Here is a 16,153-nt window from a genome sequence, read left to right on the forward strand (position 1 = left end):
GGCCCAAAACTGGACACACTACTCCAGATGAGGCCTCACCAATGTTGAATAGAGGGCGACGATCACGTCCCTCGATCTGCTCGCTATGCCCCTACTTATACATCCCAAAATGCCATTGGCCTTCTTGGCAACAAGGGCACACTGCTGACTCATATCCAGCTTCTCGTCCACTGTCACCCCAGGTCCTTTTCTGCAGAACTGCTGCCTAGCCATTCGGTCCCTAGTCTGTAGCTGTGCATTGGGTTCTTCCGTCCTAAGTGCAGGACCCTGCACTTATCCTTATTGAACCTCATCAGATTTCTTTTGGCCCAATCCTCCAATTTGTCTAGGTCCCTCTGTATCCTATCCCTGCCCTCCAGCGTATCTACCACTCCTCCCAGTTTAGTATCATCCGCAAATTTGCTGAGAGTGCAATCCACACCATCCTCCAGATCATTTATGAAGATATTGAACAAAACCGGCCCCAGGACCAACCCTTGGGGCACTCCACTTGATACCGGCTGCCAACTAGACATGGAGCCATTGACCACTACCCGTTGAGCCCGACAATCTAAGTCAGCTTTCTATCCACCTTATAGTCCATTCATCCAGCCCATAGTTCTTTAATTTGCTGGCAAGAATACTGTGGGAGACTGTGTCAAAAACTTTGCTAAAGTCAAGGAACAACACGTCCACTGCTTTCCCCTCATCCACAGAGCCAGTAATCTCGTCATAGAAGGCAATTAGATTAGTCAGGCATGACTTGCCCTTGGTGAATCCATGCTGACTGTTCCTGATCACTTTCCTCTCCTCTAAGTGCTTCAGAATTGATTCCTTGAGGACCTGCTCCATGATTTTTCCAGGCACTGAGGTGAGGCTGACTGGCCTGTACTTCCCAGGATCCTCCTCCTTCCCTTTTTTAAAGATGGGCACTACATTAGCCTTTTTCCAGTGTTCTGGGACCTCCCCCGATTGCCATGAGTTTTCAAAGATAATGGCCAATGGCTCTGCAATCACATCCGCCAACTCCTTTAACAGTCTCGGATGCAGCGCATCCGGCCCCATGGACTTGTGCTTGTCCAGCTTTTCTAAATAGTCCCGAACCACTTCTTTCTCCACAGAGGGCTGGTCACCTCCTCCCCATGCTGTGCTGCTCAGTGCAGTAGTCTGGGAGCTGACCTTGTTCGTGAAATCAGAGGCAAAAAAAGCATTGAATACATTTAATTGAGTACATTAGCTTTTTCCACATCCTCTGTCACTAGGTTGCCTCCCTCATTCAGTAAGGGGCCCACACTTTTCTTGACTTTCTTGTTGTTGCTAACATACCTGAAGAAACCCTTCTTGTTACTCTTAACATCTCTTGCTAGCTGCAACTCCAGGTGTGATTTTTTTCCTTCCTGATTTCACTCCTGCATGCCCGAGCAATATTTTTATACTCTTCCCTGGTCATTTGTCCAAACTTCCACTTCTTGCAAGCTTCTTTTTTGTGTTTAAAATCAGCAAGGATTTCACTGTGAAGCCAAGCTGGTCGCCTGCCATATTTACTATTCTTTCTGCACATCGGGATGGTTTGTCCCTGTATCCTCAATAAGGATTCTTTAAAATACAGCCAGCTCTCCTGCACTCCTTTCCCCCTCATGTTACTCTCCCAGGGGATCCTGCCCATCAGTTCCCTGAGGGAGTCAAAGTCTGCTTTTCTGAAGTCCAGGGTCTGTATTCTGCTGCTCTCCTTTCTTCCTTGTGTCAGGATCCTGAACTTGACCATCTTATGGTCACTGCCTCCCAGGTTCCCATCCACTTTTGCTTCCCCTACTAATTCTTCCCGGTTTGTGAGCAGCAGGTTAAGAAGAGCTCTGCACCTAGTTGGTTCCTCCAGTACTTGCACCAGGAAAGCGTCCCCTACACTTTCCAAAAACTTCCTGGATTGTCTGTGCACCGCTGTATTGCTCTCCCAGCAGATATCAGGGTGATTGAAGTCTCCCATGAGAACCAGGGCCTGTGATCTAGTAACTTCTGTTAGTTGCCGTAAGAAAGCCTCGTCCACCTCATCCCCCTGGTCCGGTGGTCTCTAGCAGACTCCCACCACGACATCACCCTGAGAAGAAGAGGAGCTGCTGGGTGGGGGCACATGATCCTCTGCCATTAATCTTTCCGGGCCTTGACTCCCCATATGTACATGGGGTCATAGCACCCCCCTTCTCCCACCCGCTGTCTGCCTCAATTGCTTACACAGCAAAGTCAGAGCCACACCAGCATTTAGGCTCCTCACCTCTACTGATTTCAGATAGAGGTAGGACCCAAACTAGAATTGTGGAGCTGGCCTAAGCTTTTTGGGGCAGCCCCTAGCACCATGGGGCCCTGATCTCAGCCAGGGCCTCGAGGGTCTCCTGTAACACACAAAAGGGATCCATGAGAGGTGCTCAATGGGAGGTAACAAGGGTGCTTTCCTCTGGACTGCGAGGCACAGACGGCACCAGGAGCCCAGGCAGGCCAGGGAAGAGCAAACCTCTGCTGCGTCCGCACTTGATGCAAAACCTCTGGCTGCCCTCCCGAGCTGCCCCCGGCCCGGGCACACCTCAGGCCACGGCAGCCTGGGGCAGTGATGCCCGACCACAGCAGGTGGCTGTCTAGATTTGTCATGGCCCGCTGGGCTGTGGCGTCACCGGCCCAAGGGAAGGTCCTACCGCTGGGACACCGGGAACAAGGCAACTGCAGCATGAGAAAATGGTCCGATAGGAACAGGCCTGAGTCTGGCAGCCGATGGGACCTAACAGGTCTGCTCGGTCTCTAGGGACCAGGTAAAGGTATTTAGGCACCACCATCCCATTGACTAGAACCTCTAGTCTGCAGTTCCTGGGAGTACACACCACAGCCACCGCTACACAAGCCTCCCGGTTTGGAGGGAGCTGGGCTTTTTTCTGGAGGCCAACGGGGATTGGATACGGCGAGGGTTGGGGAGAATGAGGCTGTGAAAGGTCTGTCGCCCCATCCATGGACTGCAGCTCCTCCCAGTCTGAGACACCCAAGCTCACTGAGACCTTCATCTCCACAGGCCACAGCTGGGCGGTCATGATCCACCCCCCAACCAGTGGGGGCTCTGCACCTGAGTCAGTTACCTTGGTCTCGGCTAGCTGGCGTTTGAGCAGGTGCAGGGCCTCAGTGTGGCCGCACTCGCTGTCCTGCAGTGCCTGGAGCTGCTCCTTCAGTTCTCTCTGAAACACAAGGCAAGGAGACAGACAAAGAGCAGTCAAGCAGGGCCAGAGCCGTCCAGCCTCATTGCTCCGAGCAGGGTGGGTTCTCTGAGCTATGATGCAGCACCTAAGCAGAGGACCCAGGGCGCCTCAGGAGAGAGGTGACCTCGGGTGCCATTGCCCAGAGCACCTTTCACGGCAGTAAGGGACACAGAGACTGTTCAGGTGCTGATCTGGATCCAGAGCATTTTAATAAATCAGAGGGACTTTTACCCAGACAGATCTCAGCACAGGCTTGCCAGCCTTCTGCCCAACCACCCCTGGGGCTGAGTAGGGATCACGAGCCCTGTCCTACAGAGAGGAAGCAGTTTGTCCAAGGCCACGTCAGAGCCAAGGCTAGAACCCACGAGCTCTGGGCAGCCAGGCCAGTGCTCACACCACTAGATTACACTGCCTTGCTGTGCTTACAGCTGTCCTCTCTCCTAGCCCATCCCCTCACTCCCCACAAGCTCAGATTTCCAGGCTCACAGGTGACCAACTTGATGTGATGGACCCTCACCCCGTCCGAGTGACCCACTGTCTGGGCAAAGGTTTATGGATGGGAGATTTAGAGCCAGAGAGAATGCATGGGGGAGCGAGGAAGAGCCTCCATTGCTGGGGTGTGTGATGCTGGCACCCACAATCCAGTCCGTCACAACCCACCCTGTGCACACTCGGCTCACCAGTGCTGGACAGGCTGTGATCTTCAAAGCAGCCCGCGGGCCCTGGGAATGTTGTGTCCAGTCCAGATCCCCATGGCAGCGATGGAAATCTCAGCCAGAGCATGATGGAGGAGTAGCCACCCATCCTGCACTCAGGGAGAAGCAGCCATGACAAGCACCCCTCTCTGGCTGCCACATAGCTGACCCCCTCACTAGGCATCAGTGCAGGACATGCCAAGCCCAGATGCCAGAGCACCTCCCGCTTCTCCCCAGCAGACAGCGCCATGCACTGGAGAGACCACTCCTGGGGGCAGTGAGGATGCAGTAAGCTGCAGTGAGGATGGAGGGGCACCCCCCGGGCTGGATCTGGCCCATTTCAGCCACTACAGCTTTTGATTTTGGAGGAGCCAACAGATGTGCTCGGTGCCAAAGGGGAGAAGCCAAAGGGCTAGCGAGGATATTAAGGCATTAGCCCCTCTCCCCACAGCACCATCCGAGCCAGGAGAGGGCTGCTCCACCCTGGGCTGGCCCCACCTGCTGCAATGTGATGCTCAGGCACTTGTCACAGAAGGGACCGTATTGTCTGCGACAGGCCTCCAGCCTGGCAGTCAGTACTGGGCTGCGTGTGGTCCCCATTCAGTGCAGGAGGGAATTCAGCTCTGTGCGCTCTGCCACCATCACTCACGCCCGCTCTGTAACATCTAATGGGGAGACTTGGCCGGGGCCTGGGGAAACGGAGTATGATGGCACAGTCGGGACAGAGTTCAGAACAGAGACAAGTGCAGGGGCCAGGAGCTGCCACCCCAATACTCCCTATATCCTCCCATACAGACCCCCCCCAAACACACCCCTAAGTTCCCCCTTAACACACACACTTCCCCACCCCCACGAATACACAACCCCTCAACATCCCCCCCACACACACACACACACTCCCATCAGAAAGTTTACAGTTAATACAAACAACTCTATGTCCAAATACTTCCCGGGTTACTCCAGCCCTGATGCTCAGACGACCCCAGAACTGAAATGTGCTTATGTCTGGCCATAGCAGACCATGGCAAGGTGCCGCCAGCCAGCACAGGACACCACACCCAGGATGCCCAAAGCCCTCCTAGTGCTGGTAAGTCTGCAGAGCCAGGCAGTGATCCCTAGAATCAGGCCCGCTCTACCAAACGTACAGGCCTCTGATTTCCCAGCTTTTGCACATCTCCCTGTAGCTGCAGGGGGGAATGAAGGTTGTATCAAAAAGATCTCATAACACTTTGCCCTTTCCCAATGCCCTTCCTCTGAGGAGCTCAAAGTGCCTGCCAAGCATCGATGCATTTAGCCTCCCTGCTCCCCTGAGACATGGGGCAGTATCACCTGGGTTAAAGCAGAGGTATACATCGACCTGGCCTTAACCTCTCAGCTGTCCTGAAGGGACCCCTGTTCTGCACAGTCAGTTCCAGTCAATGACACACTTCCCACAGCCAGGTCAGGTGACACTTTGGGGTTCCAGGACAGCAGCCAATCCCATCCCCATACATTAGCTAAAGGGCAGCTGGGCCATTAGCAAAACTCCCACAGGAAAGGGGTGTGACGGGTTCGGTCAAAGAGACCCCCTTGGGACTGTCACCTGACATGCGAACCAGCTGAGTGGCGAACAGCAGAGAGGCTAACAGAAGGAGTTTGCCTGGGATCTGCCTGAGAGGAGGTACGGTAAGGGCTGCATTAGGGAGGCTGTATTGGTGAGTATCTGAGTGTCTGTTCTGGGGACAGTTTGACCATGTGCTTGATTGGTTGTTTGTTTGAAAAGTGTAAATTGGGTGTGCTTTGTTCCAGGTGAGCCTTGAGTGGGCCTGACTGTTATAAAAAGCCAGTCAGCTGCGAACCAGCGACCAGCAGAGCAGCTAACAGAGGGAGTTTGCCTGGGAGTTCGTCCGGGGAGAGCCCACTGAGGCTTACATCTTGCCGGCTTCTCTGAGTAGTTACTACAACTCCTGAGGAAGCTCGTAGAAGGAAGGTAACATGGATGGGGAGTGTTCAGCTGTTGTGACCTGCATTGGATGTGCCACGTTTGTCTTTCTTCCACAGGACAGAAGCGACTTTGTCTGTACAAAGTGCAAGCTGGTCTCCATATTGGAAGAGAAGGTTCAAGGTCTGGAGCAACAGGTATCGACCCTGCGTTGCATAAGAGAAACGGAAGATTTCCTGGACAGACGTCAGGAAATGCTTCTAAGGGCACAACGTTCTGAAGATTCAGAGAAGGCTGCGCAGCGGGGACAGGAGGATGGGGAAGAAATTTGGCAGCACGTGACCTCCAAAAGAAGAAAGGGGAGCGTCCATGTACCAGGCAACGCAGATACAGGTAAGCAACCATTTTCATGTTCTCTCCACAGGTACTAATGCGGAGAGTGGACCAGATGATACATCCGAGGGAAGGGAGCAGAAGGAGACTCCACCGATTGGAAGGCATGAGATGCACTGTCCCAGGGATGGGGGTTCCACGACCATCGCTCCCAAGAGGAGGCGGTGGGTGGTGGTGGTCGGGGACTCTCTCCTCAGGGGGACTGAGTCATAGAATCATAGAATATCAGGGTTGGAAGGGACCTCAGGAGGTCATCTAGTCCAACCCCCTGCTCAAAGCAGGACCAATCCCCAACTAAATCATCCCAGCCATGGCTTTGTCAAGCCTGTCATCTATCTGCCCCCCTGACCGGGAAAACCGAGAAGTCTGCTGCTTGCCAGGAGCTAGGATTCACGATGTGACAGAGAGACTGCCGAGACTCATCAAGCCCTCGGATCGCTACCCCTTCCTGCTTCTCCACGTGGCCACCAATGATACTGCCAAGAATGACCTTGAGTGGATCACTGCAGACTACATGGCTCTGGGAAGAAGGATAAAGGAGTTTGAGGCGCAAGTGGTGTTCTCGTCCATCCTCCCCGTGGAAGGGAAAGGCCTGGGCAGAGACCGTTGAATCGTGGAAGTCAACGAATGGCTACACAGGTGGTGTCGGAGAGAAGGCTTTGGATTCTTTGTCCATGGGATGGTGTTCCAAGAAGGAGGAGTGTTAGGAAGAGACGGGCTCCACCTAATGAAGAGAGGGGAGAGCATCTTCGCAAGCAGGCTGGCTAACCTAGTGAGGAGGGCTTCAAACTAGGTTCACCGGGGGAAGGAGACCAAAGCCCGGAGGTAAGTGGGGACGTGGGATACCGGGAGGAAGCACGAGCAGGAGAACGCAAAAGGGGACGGCTCCTGCCTCATACTAAGAAAGCAGGACAAACAGCAAGTTATCTCAAGTGCCTATACACAAATGCGCGAAGCCTGGGAAACAAGCAGGGAGAACTGGAAGTCCTGGCACAGTCAAGGAATTATGATGTGATTGGAATAACAGAGACTTGGTGGGATAACTCACATGACTGGAGACTGTCATGGATGGATATAAACTGTTCAGGAAAGACAGGCAGGGCAGAAAAGGTGGGGGAGTTGCACTGTACGTAAGAGAGCAGTATGACTGCTCAGAGCTCCGGTATGAAACTGCAGAAAAACCTGAGTGTCTCTGGATTAAGTTTAGAAGCATGAGCAACAAGGGTGATGTCGTGGTGGGAGTCTGCTATAGACCACCGGACCAGGGGGATGAGGTGGACGAGGCTTTCTTCCAGCAACTCACGGAAGTTACTAGATTGTAGGCCCTGGTTCTCATGGGCGACTTCAATCACATTGATATCTCCTGGGAGAGCAATAGAGCGGTGCACAGACAATCTAAGAAGTTTTTGAAAAGTGTAGGGGACACTTTCCTGGTGCAAGTGCTGGAGGAACCAACTAGGGGCAGAGCTCTTCTTGACCTGCTGCTCACAAACTGGGAAGAATTAGTAGGGGAAGCAAAAGTGGATGGGAACCTGGGAGGCAGTGACCATGAGATGGTCGAGTTCAGGATCCTGACACAGGGAAGAAAGGAGAGCAGCAGAATACAGACCCTGGACTTCAGAAAAGCAGACTTTGACTCCCTCAGGGAACTGATGGGCAGGATCCCCTGGGAGAGTAACATGAGGGGGAAAGGAGTCCAGGAGAGCATGGGGAGGAGGTGACCAGCACTCTGTGGAGAAAGAAATGGTTCAGGACTATTTAGAAAAGCTGGATGAGCACAAGTCCATGGGGCCAGATGCGCTGCATCCGAGAGTGCTAAAGGAGTTGGTGGATGTGACGGCAGAGCCATTGGCCATTATCTTTGAAAACTCATGGCAATCGGGAAATATCCCAGACGACTGGAAAAAGGCTAATGTAGGGCCCATCTTCAAAAAAGGGAAGAAGGAGGATCCTGGGAACTACAGGCCAGTCAGCCTCACCTCAGTCCCTGGAAAAATCATGGAGCAGGTCCTCAAGGAATCACTTCTGAAGCACTTAGAGGAGAGGAAAGTGATCGGGAACACTCAGCATGGATTCACCAAGGGCAAGTCCTGCCTGACTAATCTAATTGCCTTCTATGATGAGATAACTGGCTCTGTGGATAAGGGGAAAGCAGTGGACGTGTTGTTCCTTGACTTTAGCAGAGCTTTTGACACCGTCTCCCACAGTATTCTTGCCAGCAAGTTAAAGAAGCATGGGCTGGATGAATGGACGATAAAGTGGATAGAAAGCTGGCTAGATTGTTGGGCTCAACGGGTAGTGATCAATGGCTCCATATCTAGTTGGCAGCCGGTATCAAGTGGAGTGCCCCAAGGGTCGGTCCTGGGGCCGGTTTTGTTCAATATCTTTTTTAATGATCTGGAGGATATGGATTGCACCCTCAGCAAGTTTGCAGATGACACTAAACTGGGAGGAGAGGTAGATATGTTGGAGGGTAGGGATAGGATACAGAGGGACCTAGACAAATTAGAGGATTGGGCCAAAAGAAATCTGATGAGGTTCAACAAGGACAAGTGCAGAGTCCTGCACTTAGGACGGAAGAATCCCATGCACCGCTACAGACTAGGGACCGAATGGCTCGGCAGCAGTTCTGCAGAATAGGACCTAGGGGTTACAGTGGACGAGAAGCTGGATATAAGTCAACAGTGTGCTCTTGTTGCCAAGAAGGCCAATGGCATTTTGGGCTGTATATTTAGGGGCATTGCCAGCAGATCGAGGGATGTGATTGTTCCCCTCTATTCGACATTGGTGAGGCCTCATCTGGAGTACTGTGTCCAGTTTTGGGCCCCACACTACAAGAAGGATGTGGAAAAATTGGAAAGAGTCCAGTGGAGAGCAACAAAAATGATGAGGGGACTGGAACACATGACTTATGAGGAGGGGCTGAGGGAACTGGGATTGTTTAGTCTGCAGAAGAGAAGAATGAGAGGGGATTTGATAGCTGCTTTCAACTACCTGAAAGGGGGTTCAAAAGAGGATGGATCTAGACTGTTCTCAGTGGTAGCAGATGACAGAACAAGGAGTAATGGTCTCAAGTTGCAGTGCGGGAGGTTTAGGTTGGATATTAGGAAAAACTTTTTCACTAGGAGGGTGGTGAAACACTGGAATGCGTTACCTAGGGAGGTGGTAGAATCTCCTTCCTTAGATATTTTTAAGGTCAGGCTTGACAAAGCCCTGGCTGGGATGATTTAGTTGGGGATTGGTCCTGCTTTGAGCAGGGGGTTGGACTAGATGACCTCCTGAGGTCCCTTCCAACCCTGATATTCTATGATTCTATGACATGCTGAAATTACCTGCTGAGCAATTTTTAGTTGAAGTCTGCAGCTTTGGGGGCGTGGACCAGATCTGGGTCTGTGTTGCATCAGGCTAGCATGTCTGGCTCAACAAGGCAGGGTTCTGGAGTCCCAAGCTGGCAGGGAAAAGAAGCTCATGGCCCCAGAGGGCAGCCAGTGTGTGTTGGGAATTTCCCGTGTCAGGCTACGAACGGACCTGCTGCTGAGTGGTTTGCATGCCGGAACAGGTGCCAGGAGAGCTGAGGATGGGACTTGGGCTCAAGTGAACACAGTGAGGGTTTGAGGCTGCAGGAATCTCTACGCCTTCATCGCAAGCACCATCCTGTCTTAATCCCTGCAGCTAACACTCTCTGGCATAGCACTGTTGTGATACTGAGAGGTGTGGCAGTGAGAGCAGGGAGACAAACGCCAGAGCCAGGAACAGGGTTTCCACATGCTCAACCTTGTGGATTCGGGGGTCTCGGGAGAAAAGCTGAAAGGAAACTATAACGTATCATACCATGGCCCTACGTGCAGGCACCTTGGTCGCCGGAGGGCTCTGCACGCCGCATCGTCATCTGCTTGGGCAATAATGCACCACCCTGGCTTAGCTGTTAGAGCATGTCTCCCGCTAGGGCTGCCCTCTCTGACTGACAGCCTGCTACTGGCAGCAGCGGACCGAGTTGCTTGTTAGCTCCAGGAACAGGGGCTTGAGGTCACCGATTTGGTCCCTGCCAAGGACCGTAGCCCCTGCATGTGCACAGCCATGGTTTGTGAAAACAAGAGAGGAGACGAGGGAAGCATTGTCATCACGTAAAGAGAGATCAGAGAGGGAGGGTGCAGTGAAGGGAAGGGAGGAAGCCTTCAAACCAAGATGTGCAGCAGAAGGAGGGAAATAAACTAGCAAAGAAAGGGGGAGATGGTGAAAGTTAATTATTTAAACAATACAGCTATAATGCAACAGAACTATTTAGAAGCAGTGAGGCCTAATGGCCAGGGCACTGACCTGGCACCCATGAGAGCTGGGTTCTACTCCCAGATCTGCCACTGGCCTGCTGGATGACCTTGGGCAAGTCACTTTGCTGCTGTGTGCCACCGTTTCTCCATCTGTACGATGAAGATAATGACCCTCACCTCCTCTGTACAGTGCTCTGAAAGCGAGAGTGAAAAGTGCAATTACTGTAACGCTGCCCTTGAAGCAGTATTAGACTTGTACAGCTACTACTTAGCAACAGGTTCAGTGTGATCCTGCAGGACTTGTGTCAGAGGAAGAGACAAAAGCTCTTTGCCTCCCCATAGGACCACCCCATCTCTGCCCGGGACTAGCCAGATATACTGCGACAGGCTCACAGCCTTTCCTGGGCACCCCTGCCCTGGTACATAGCAAAGAAGACCCTTCTTTATTCTGCCAAGAGATTTGCCAGTCCTGGAACAGCCCCTAAAAGCCAAGGGAGCCAAGAGGGAATTGCAGACAGAGGCAGGAGGCCATGTTCACGTAGTGACCAGAGAAGGTGACTTCAGCCAGAAGGAAAAGCAGCGTAGATGGCTTGTAGCCTCAGCCTGTGCACTAGCTTCATCAGCCAGGTAAGGTCACAGCCTTCATCGGCGCTCGGGTGGGAGACCTCCAGAACAACCCAAGGTGCTGCATTCAGGAGCTATCGCTCTTCCTCTGGCTTGACAGTGAGCCAATGCAATGGCAGGTAGGGAGATGCAGGCTTTAGGATGGGACATAAAACTAAGGCCCTGAGTATCTGTCCTCAGAACAGATCCTACGGAACTTCCTGCCCCGCAATAGCTGGCCCAATAACCCAGGATTATTATTACTTGCCTCCCTGACGTCCGCTCGTACAGTATTTGCAAGTCTGGAACTGCTGGGCAGTGCTGTTGTGTATAGCTGCAGCGCCCCACCCCAGAAGTAGTTGCTGTTAAGCAGTACATGAGGCAATTCCTCTATGGAGGATTTATACAGGAATTCAGGGTGAAAGAGACAAGGTATGCATGAAGTGTTATGCTTGGTCTGGTTTCTGGAGAAGGCAGGGGACTGAGGGGTGCAACGGAAAAGCCAGGAGCTGGGATCCTGGCCAGCGAGGGAGGCCTCTCCTCTCTCTAATCGCTCTGCCCGCCTGCAGCAGGCGCCACGTGGACAGCTTCCATCAGCTGTACACGGCAAGGTGGCCATGACCAAAGCTGGTGCTGGAAGCAGTGTGGTCACTCGCCATGGGGCTGAATCTGGCTGAGCAAGCAACCAGCTCCTAGGGTCACCTCCCCCGTGCGTGTTCGCGCCGCTTGCTCTCATGTTCCCACCAAGGCGTACAGGAGCAACAAGCCCTTTTGTTCCCACGCCGTGCTCCACCTCCCTGCCTCGGGCGCCCCTGACATACGCCAGCATCCCCGTTTACACCGCCTGCGGAGCGAGGCCCATCAACGTCTCATCCTCCTGGCAGCTCAGGGAGGGCTGTGCAGAGAGTGCTCTGCCTCCACGGCAGTGTGGGAAGCAATCAGCGAGAGGCAGCTGATTTGCAAGCCCCTCCCCCGGGGCAGAGGGAAGGAAGCTGAAGCCGGCCTAGCAGAAGTGGGTTTGCGGGGTGGGCAACCAGGACCCCCCAGTCGCCTGCTAACGACACATCATCCTGTCTCCCTGGAGGTCCCAGGTCAGCTGAGAGCCAGCAAGCAGGGAGATCTTGCAGAAAGCCCCCGTACCTGAAGGATGCTCATTCTCACCAGCAGCACCCAGGGAATCAGTGGCGGTGGGACGGGCACTTCAGGGGATGGGATCACTCCTGCTGCTGTGAGACAAGGGTCCCTATGGAGGTGGAGGTAGCAGCAGGCCCCAGCTGCTGGAGGGACGCTTCTCACTGGCCGCTTTCAAGATTCCCACTCACCCTGGTTAATTCAGTCAGGCCAGAGCCTCACCCAGCCGATGCTGGCCCCTTCCCATCTCCCCCACCCGGCACCACAGTGCGGCTAGGCCCCATCATGAGTCACTGCATTTGACTGAAGACTGTAAGCCCAAGATTTCCTGAGGGCTGGTCTCTATGACTCCATCAGTCTAGGCACTCACACAGATAATGAGTTTGCTAGGCCTCTGGCTTAGATACCCTTCACAGAGATTAAACTCTCCAGGCAAAGTGCTTTCACGCCTCATGCTCCCAGCCAGCCTGCAGCTCAGAGCCAAGCTAACCACAGGCGTGGCCTGCACTGGATGCCTGTGCTGGTCTCCAAGGCTGGCCTGCACTGCGGGGACAAGCCAGGTTTAAAGAGTGCTAGGTAGGGATCTGCTTCCCCGGCAGGCAATGGCAGCCTGGATTTCGGTGGGACCAGGGTGGGTCTCACCGCCAGTCTAGGAGGTTAGGTAGAGGGGGCTGCAGGGCGGGGCTGGCCTGTGGTGTACGTCAGAGCAGCCCCAAGCCTTGCTCTAATTCATAGTAGCTTCCACAGCCACCAATGGACTGCTCTGTAACTCAGGACCCCTGCGAGCAACTGCATGATGGGGGTTGCCGAAGAGCCAGGTATGCCAGCTCAATGCCTCCCCCAGCCTGGGGCTATGCCCTGGAGGCAGGTTAAGCCGACTCTGGGGGCCCCTGACAGCGGCTGAGCGGCTACAAAGGAGCCACAGCAGAGCCAGCAATGGGGGGCTCAGTTTCTAAGCCAAGGCAGATGAGGCCCTACCCTGCTTGTTCTCCTTAACACGGGAGCGCTTGCTGTGCGCCGGCTCTGGGGTGTCTGTCACCCAGGGCTCCAGGACAGCCCCCAGGAGGGCACTATTAGGCCGATTCTGCACTGTGCCAGGCTAAAGCACAGACTCCCTCAAGGGCCAGGGGGCTATTCCAGGTGCACTGACCCCCCCAACAAAGGAAGCACGCCTCCGTTGACGTGTCCCATTGGTAGAACAGCACAGGCCTGGCTGGTAGCCACCTCCCTTTAGCACTGGCCTCTGCGGGATTCTGCTAATTGTCAGGAAGATTATCACGCAACAGCAAGGCTGGGGAGCTGGCCGCTGGTGCTCAACAGAGGTGCTAAGCCATCCCTAATCCCTACTCCTGTGTTCCAACAGCCAGTGCCAACCCACTCCGGCTCCTCCCCACTTCCAGGTGCGGCCAGGCAGTCTGGGCAACCTGCTTGCAGGGTCATGCTCTGCAGCTGGCGTTCCCCATCCTGGGCTACTGATTACACTTTGCTTGCAAACGCATTTCCCTTTGGGTTATCCTCTAGCACCCTACTGCAATGGATGAGATGCAAGTGCTGCAGGGGTTGGGTAAACCTGGGACCAAGGGGCGGAGCTGCAGCTCCCCAAGGTGAACTCTGCTCAGCAGCCTAAGAGGAGGCTTCAGGAAGACAGCTGGGCAGAGATAGAGGCCACCTGCCCTTCTAAGCACCTGCCTAATATCATTAGATGGCTAAATCGCCCAGGTCGCCTGCAGATGGGCAACGGCCAGCGTGGCTGTCAGGCCCAAAGTTCAGTGGGTGCCAGCATGCGACAATCCACCTTGACCCAAGCAGCCAAGCCACACTGCAGGCTGGGAGGCCTCTGGGACTACACCACCATCTCAAGGGAGAGCGGCTGCACTCTGTGGCACCATGCATGTCTCCGAGGAAGTTACCAGTGCGGCCCTAGATTGGACCCTCCTGACCTATAGCCAACCTTATTCCAGCAGCCCAACCCCACTCCCAGCCCTCCACATACCGCAGCCTACAGGTCCCATGGGTTGAGATGCACCAGTTTATACAGTCCTATAGAGACACAGGAAGGGCCCTTATTGAGGAGGAACAAGGGCCTTTCAGCTCAAGTCCACAGCAATCAAAGGAGCAGCTGAGAAGCTGCTTCTGGGGCCAGGCAGAGAACATCCTCCCACCCCCAGGTGATGGCGCTGCACGCTCTGCTGCACAAGGAGAGTTAAACGCTTTCCCCTGACTGTACCTGGACCACCTGGGTGAAACAAGGGGAAAACTTCTGATGGAAATGACCATTTTCTCCTGCAAACACCAAACAGATCCCTTAGCAGCCTCCCTCTCCCCAATTAAATCTCTCATTAGATCCCACTGCTAGAGCCCTGATCTCACTGTTGCCACCCTTCACTGTCTATATTACATCAGCAAGCTCTTTGGGGCAGGGCCCTGGCATTCACAACGTGCCATGCACAATTACCATGCGATGCAAGTAACGAAGACTAACTCTGCTACCTGGCCTTGCAGCATGTATGCTAGATGTGAGCTACCGCACCAAGGGGGTCGCTAGCCAATGGCAGTGCTGCATCTCGCACTGGGTGGACAGCGTGGGTGGAGCAGAAGCAGTACACACTGGGGGGCTACAGACACTGCTGATTCCTTCGGGACAGTCAGCGATCCCTGCTGGAACAGAATACAGCTGCACCCCTTCTCCAAAGCTCAGGCTGCCAGGAGCACATCAGGCCATGGGACAGCCCCTCCACGGCTCCCAGTTGCTCTCAGTGCCAATTTAATGCCTTGGTCCTAATTTTAAAAGCAATTTATAGCCCAACCCGCAGCTACATCAACGACTGAATTCTGATCCATGAACTACTGTAACAGCTGCGCTTTTCGGGGACAATGTGGAGCGCTAAGCCCAGGACAAAGCACGCAGGAGTAGGGGACAAAGCAATCTTCCAAGCCGAATGGGGGAATCCTGAATCGGACCATCTTTAGGAAACGCTGCAAAACTTTCCTTTCTGAGAAGCCCTTTCCACCACAAGAATGAAACGCACAGCACGACATCCCCTCTGCCTCAAGCCCCTACCAGCAAAAAAGAAAAAACCTACCCCAGCCAGAGTTTGGGTCCTGAATATGGAGAAATGCCAGAGACCTCTACTAGGGACTCCACTATTGCTAAGGATTTTACACTGAAGGTGTCCAGATACTATCATGATGAGTGGCAGGATAAAATCCTAAGATACAATACGAGTTCTGAGCAGCCAAGTCCCTCAGCCATTTTGCAGCCAATGCGACGAGTGCCAACACACCACTATGGCAAGAGGAGAAATGTCCGGAGCCTCATCCGGATTCTCCAAGCGGGAGAGGTCGCTGTTCCTGGCCATGCAAAGCAACCGCTCAATCTAGCATAGGCAGTGGAGGAAGCTGCTCAACCAGGCACAGCTACCATCATGTGCTGGGATGGCACAGGATTCCTGACCTAGCAGAGAGCAAGGCAACCAGATTCAGAGAGGATCAGCAAGCCTGGCAAACCCCTCCCAGCTCCAATCAGCCTACAATCGATCTCATGAGGGTATGTCTACACTACGAAATTAGGTCGAATTTATAGAAGTCGATTTTTAGAAAGCAATTTTATACCGTTGATTGTGTGTCCCCCCACACTAATGCACTAAACGCATTAAGTCGGCGGAGTGCATCCACTGGGCCGAGGCTAGCATCGACTTTCAGAGCATTGCACTGTGGGTAGCTATCCCACAGTTCCCGCAGTCTCCGCAGCCCATTGGAATTCTGGGTTAAGCTCCCAATGCCTGATGGGGCAAAAACATTGTCGCGGGTGGTTTTCGGTACATGTCGTCAGTCACCACCTCCCTCTGTGAAAGCAACGGCAGACAATCATTTTGCACCTTTTTTCCGTGCGGGCGCCATACTGCTTTCAGCAGACGGTGCAGTAGGACT

At 53.7% G+C, this 16,153-nt stretch overlaps 1 protein-coding gene across 2 annotated transcripts in view; it reads right to left on the minus strand.

Moving 5' to 3' along the window:
- The window catches only part of TRIM62 (tripartite motif containing 62), a 44,564-nt gene that overhangs the window by 21,235 nt on the left and 7,176 nt on the right, over nucleotides 1-16,153 (minus strand). For both annotated transcript variants that reach the window (XM_073316465.1, XM_073316466.1), the window contains exon 2: nucleotides 3,096-3,191. In XM_073316465.1, the coding sequence (XP_073172566.1) occupies nucleotides 3,096-3,191 (96 nt within the window). The remainder of the gene's footprint in view (nucleotides 1-3,095; nucleotides 3,192-16,153) is intronic.

This window comes from Lepidochelys kempii, chromosome 18 (assembly GCF_965140265.1).
Source record: "Lepidochelys kempii isolate rLepKem1 chromosome 18, rLepKem1.hap2, whole genome shotgun sequence".
NCBI lineage: Eukaryota > Metazoa > Chordata > Testudines > Cheloniidae > Lepidochelys > Lepidochelys kempii.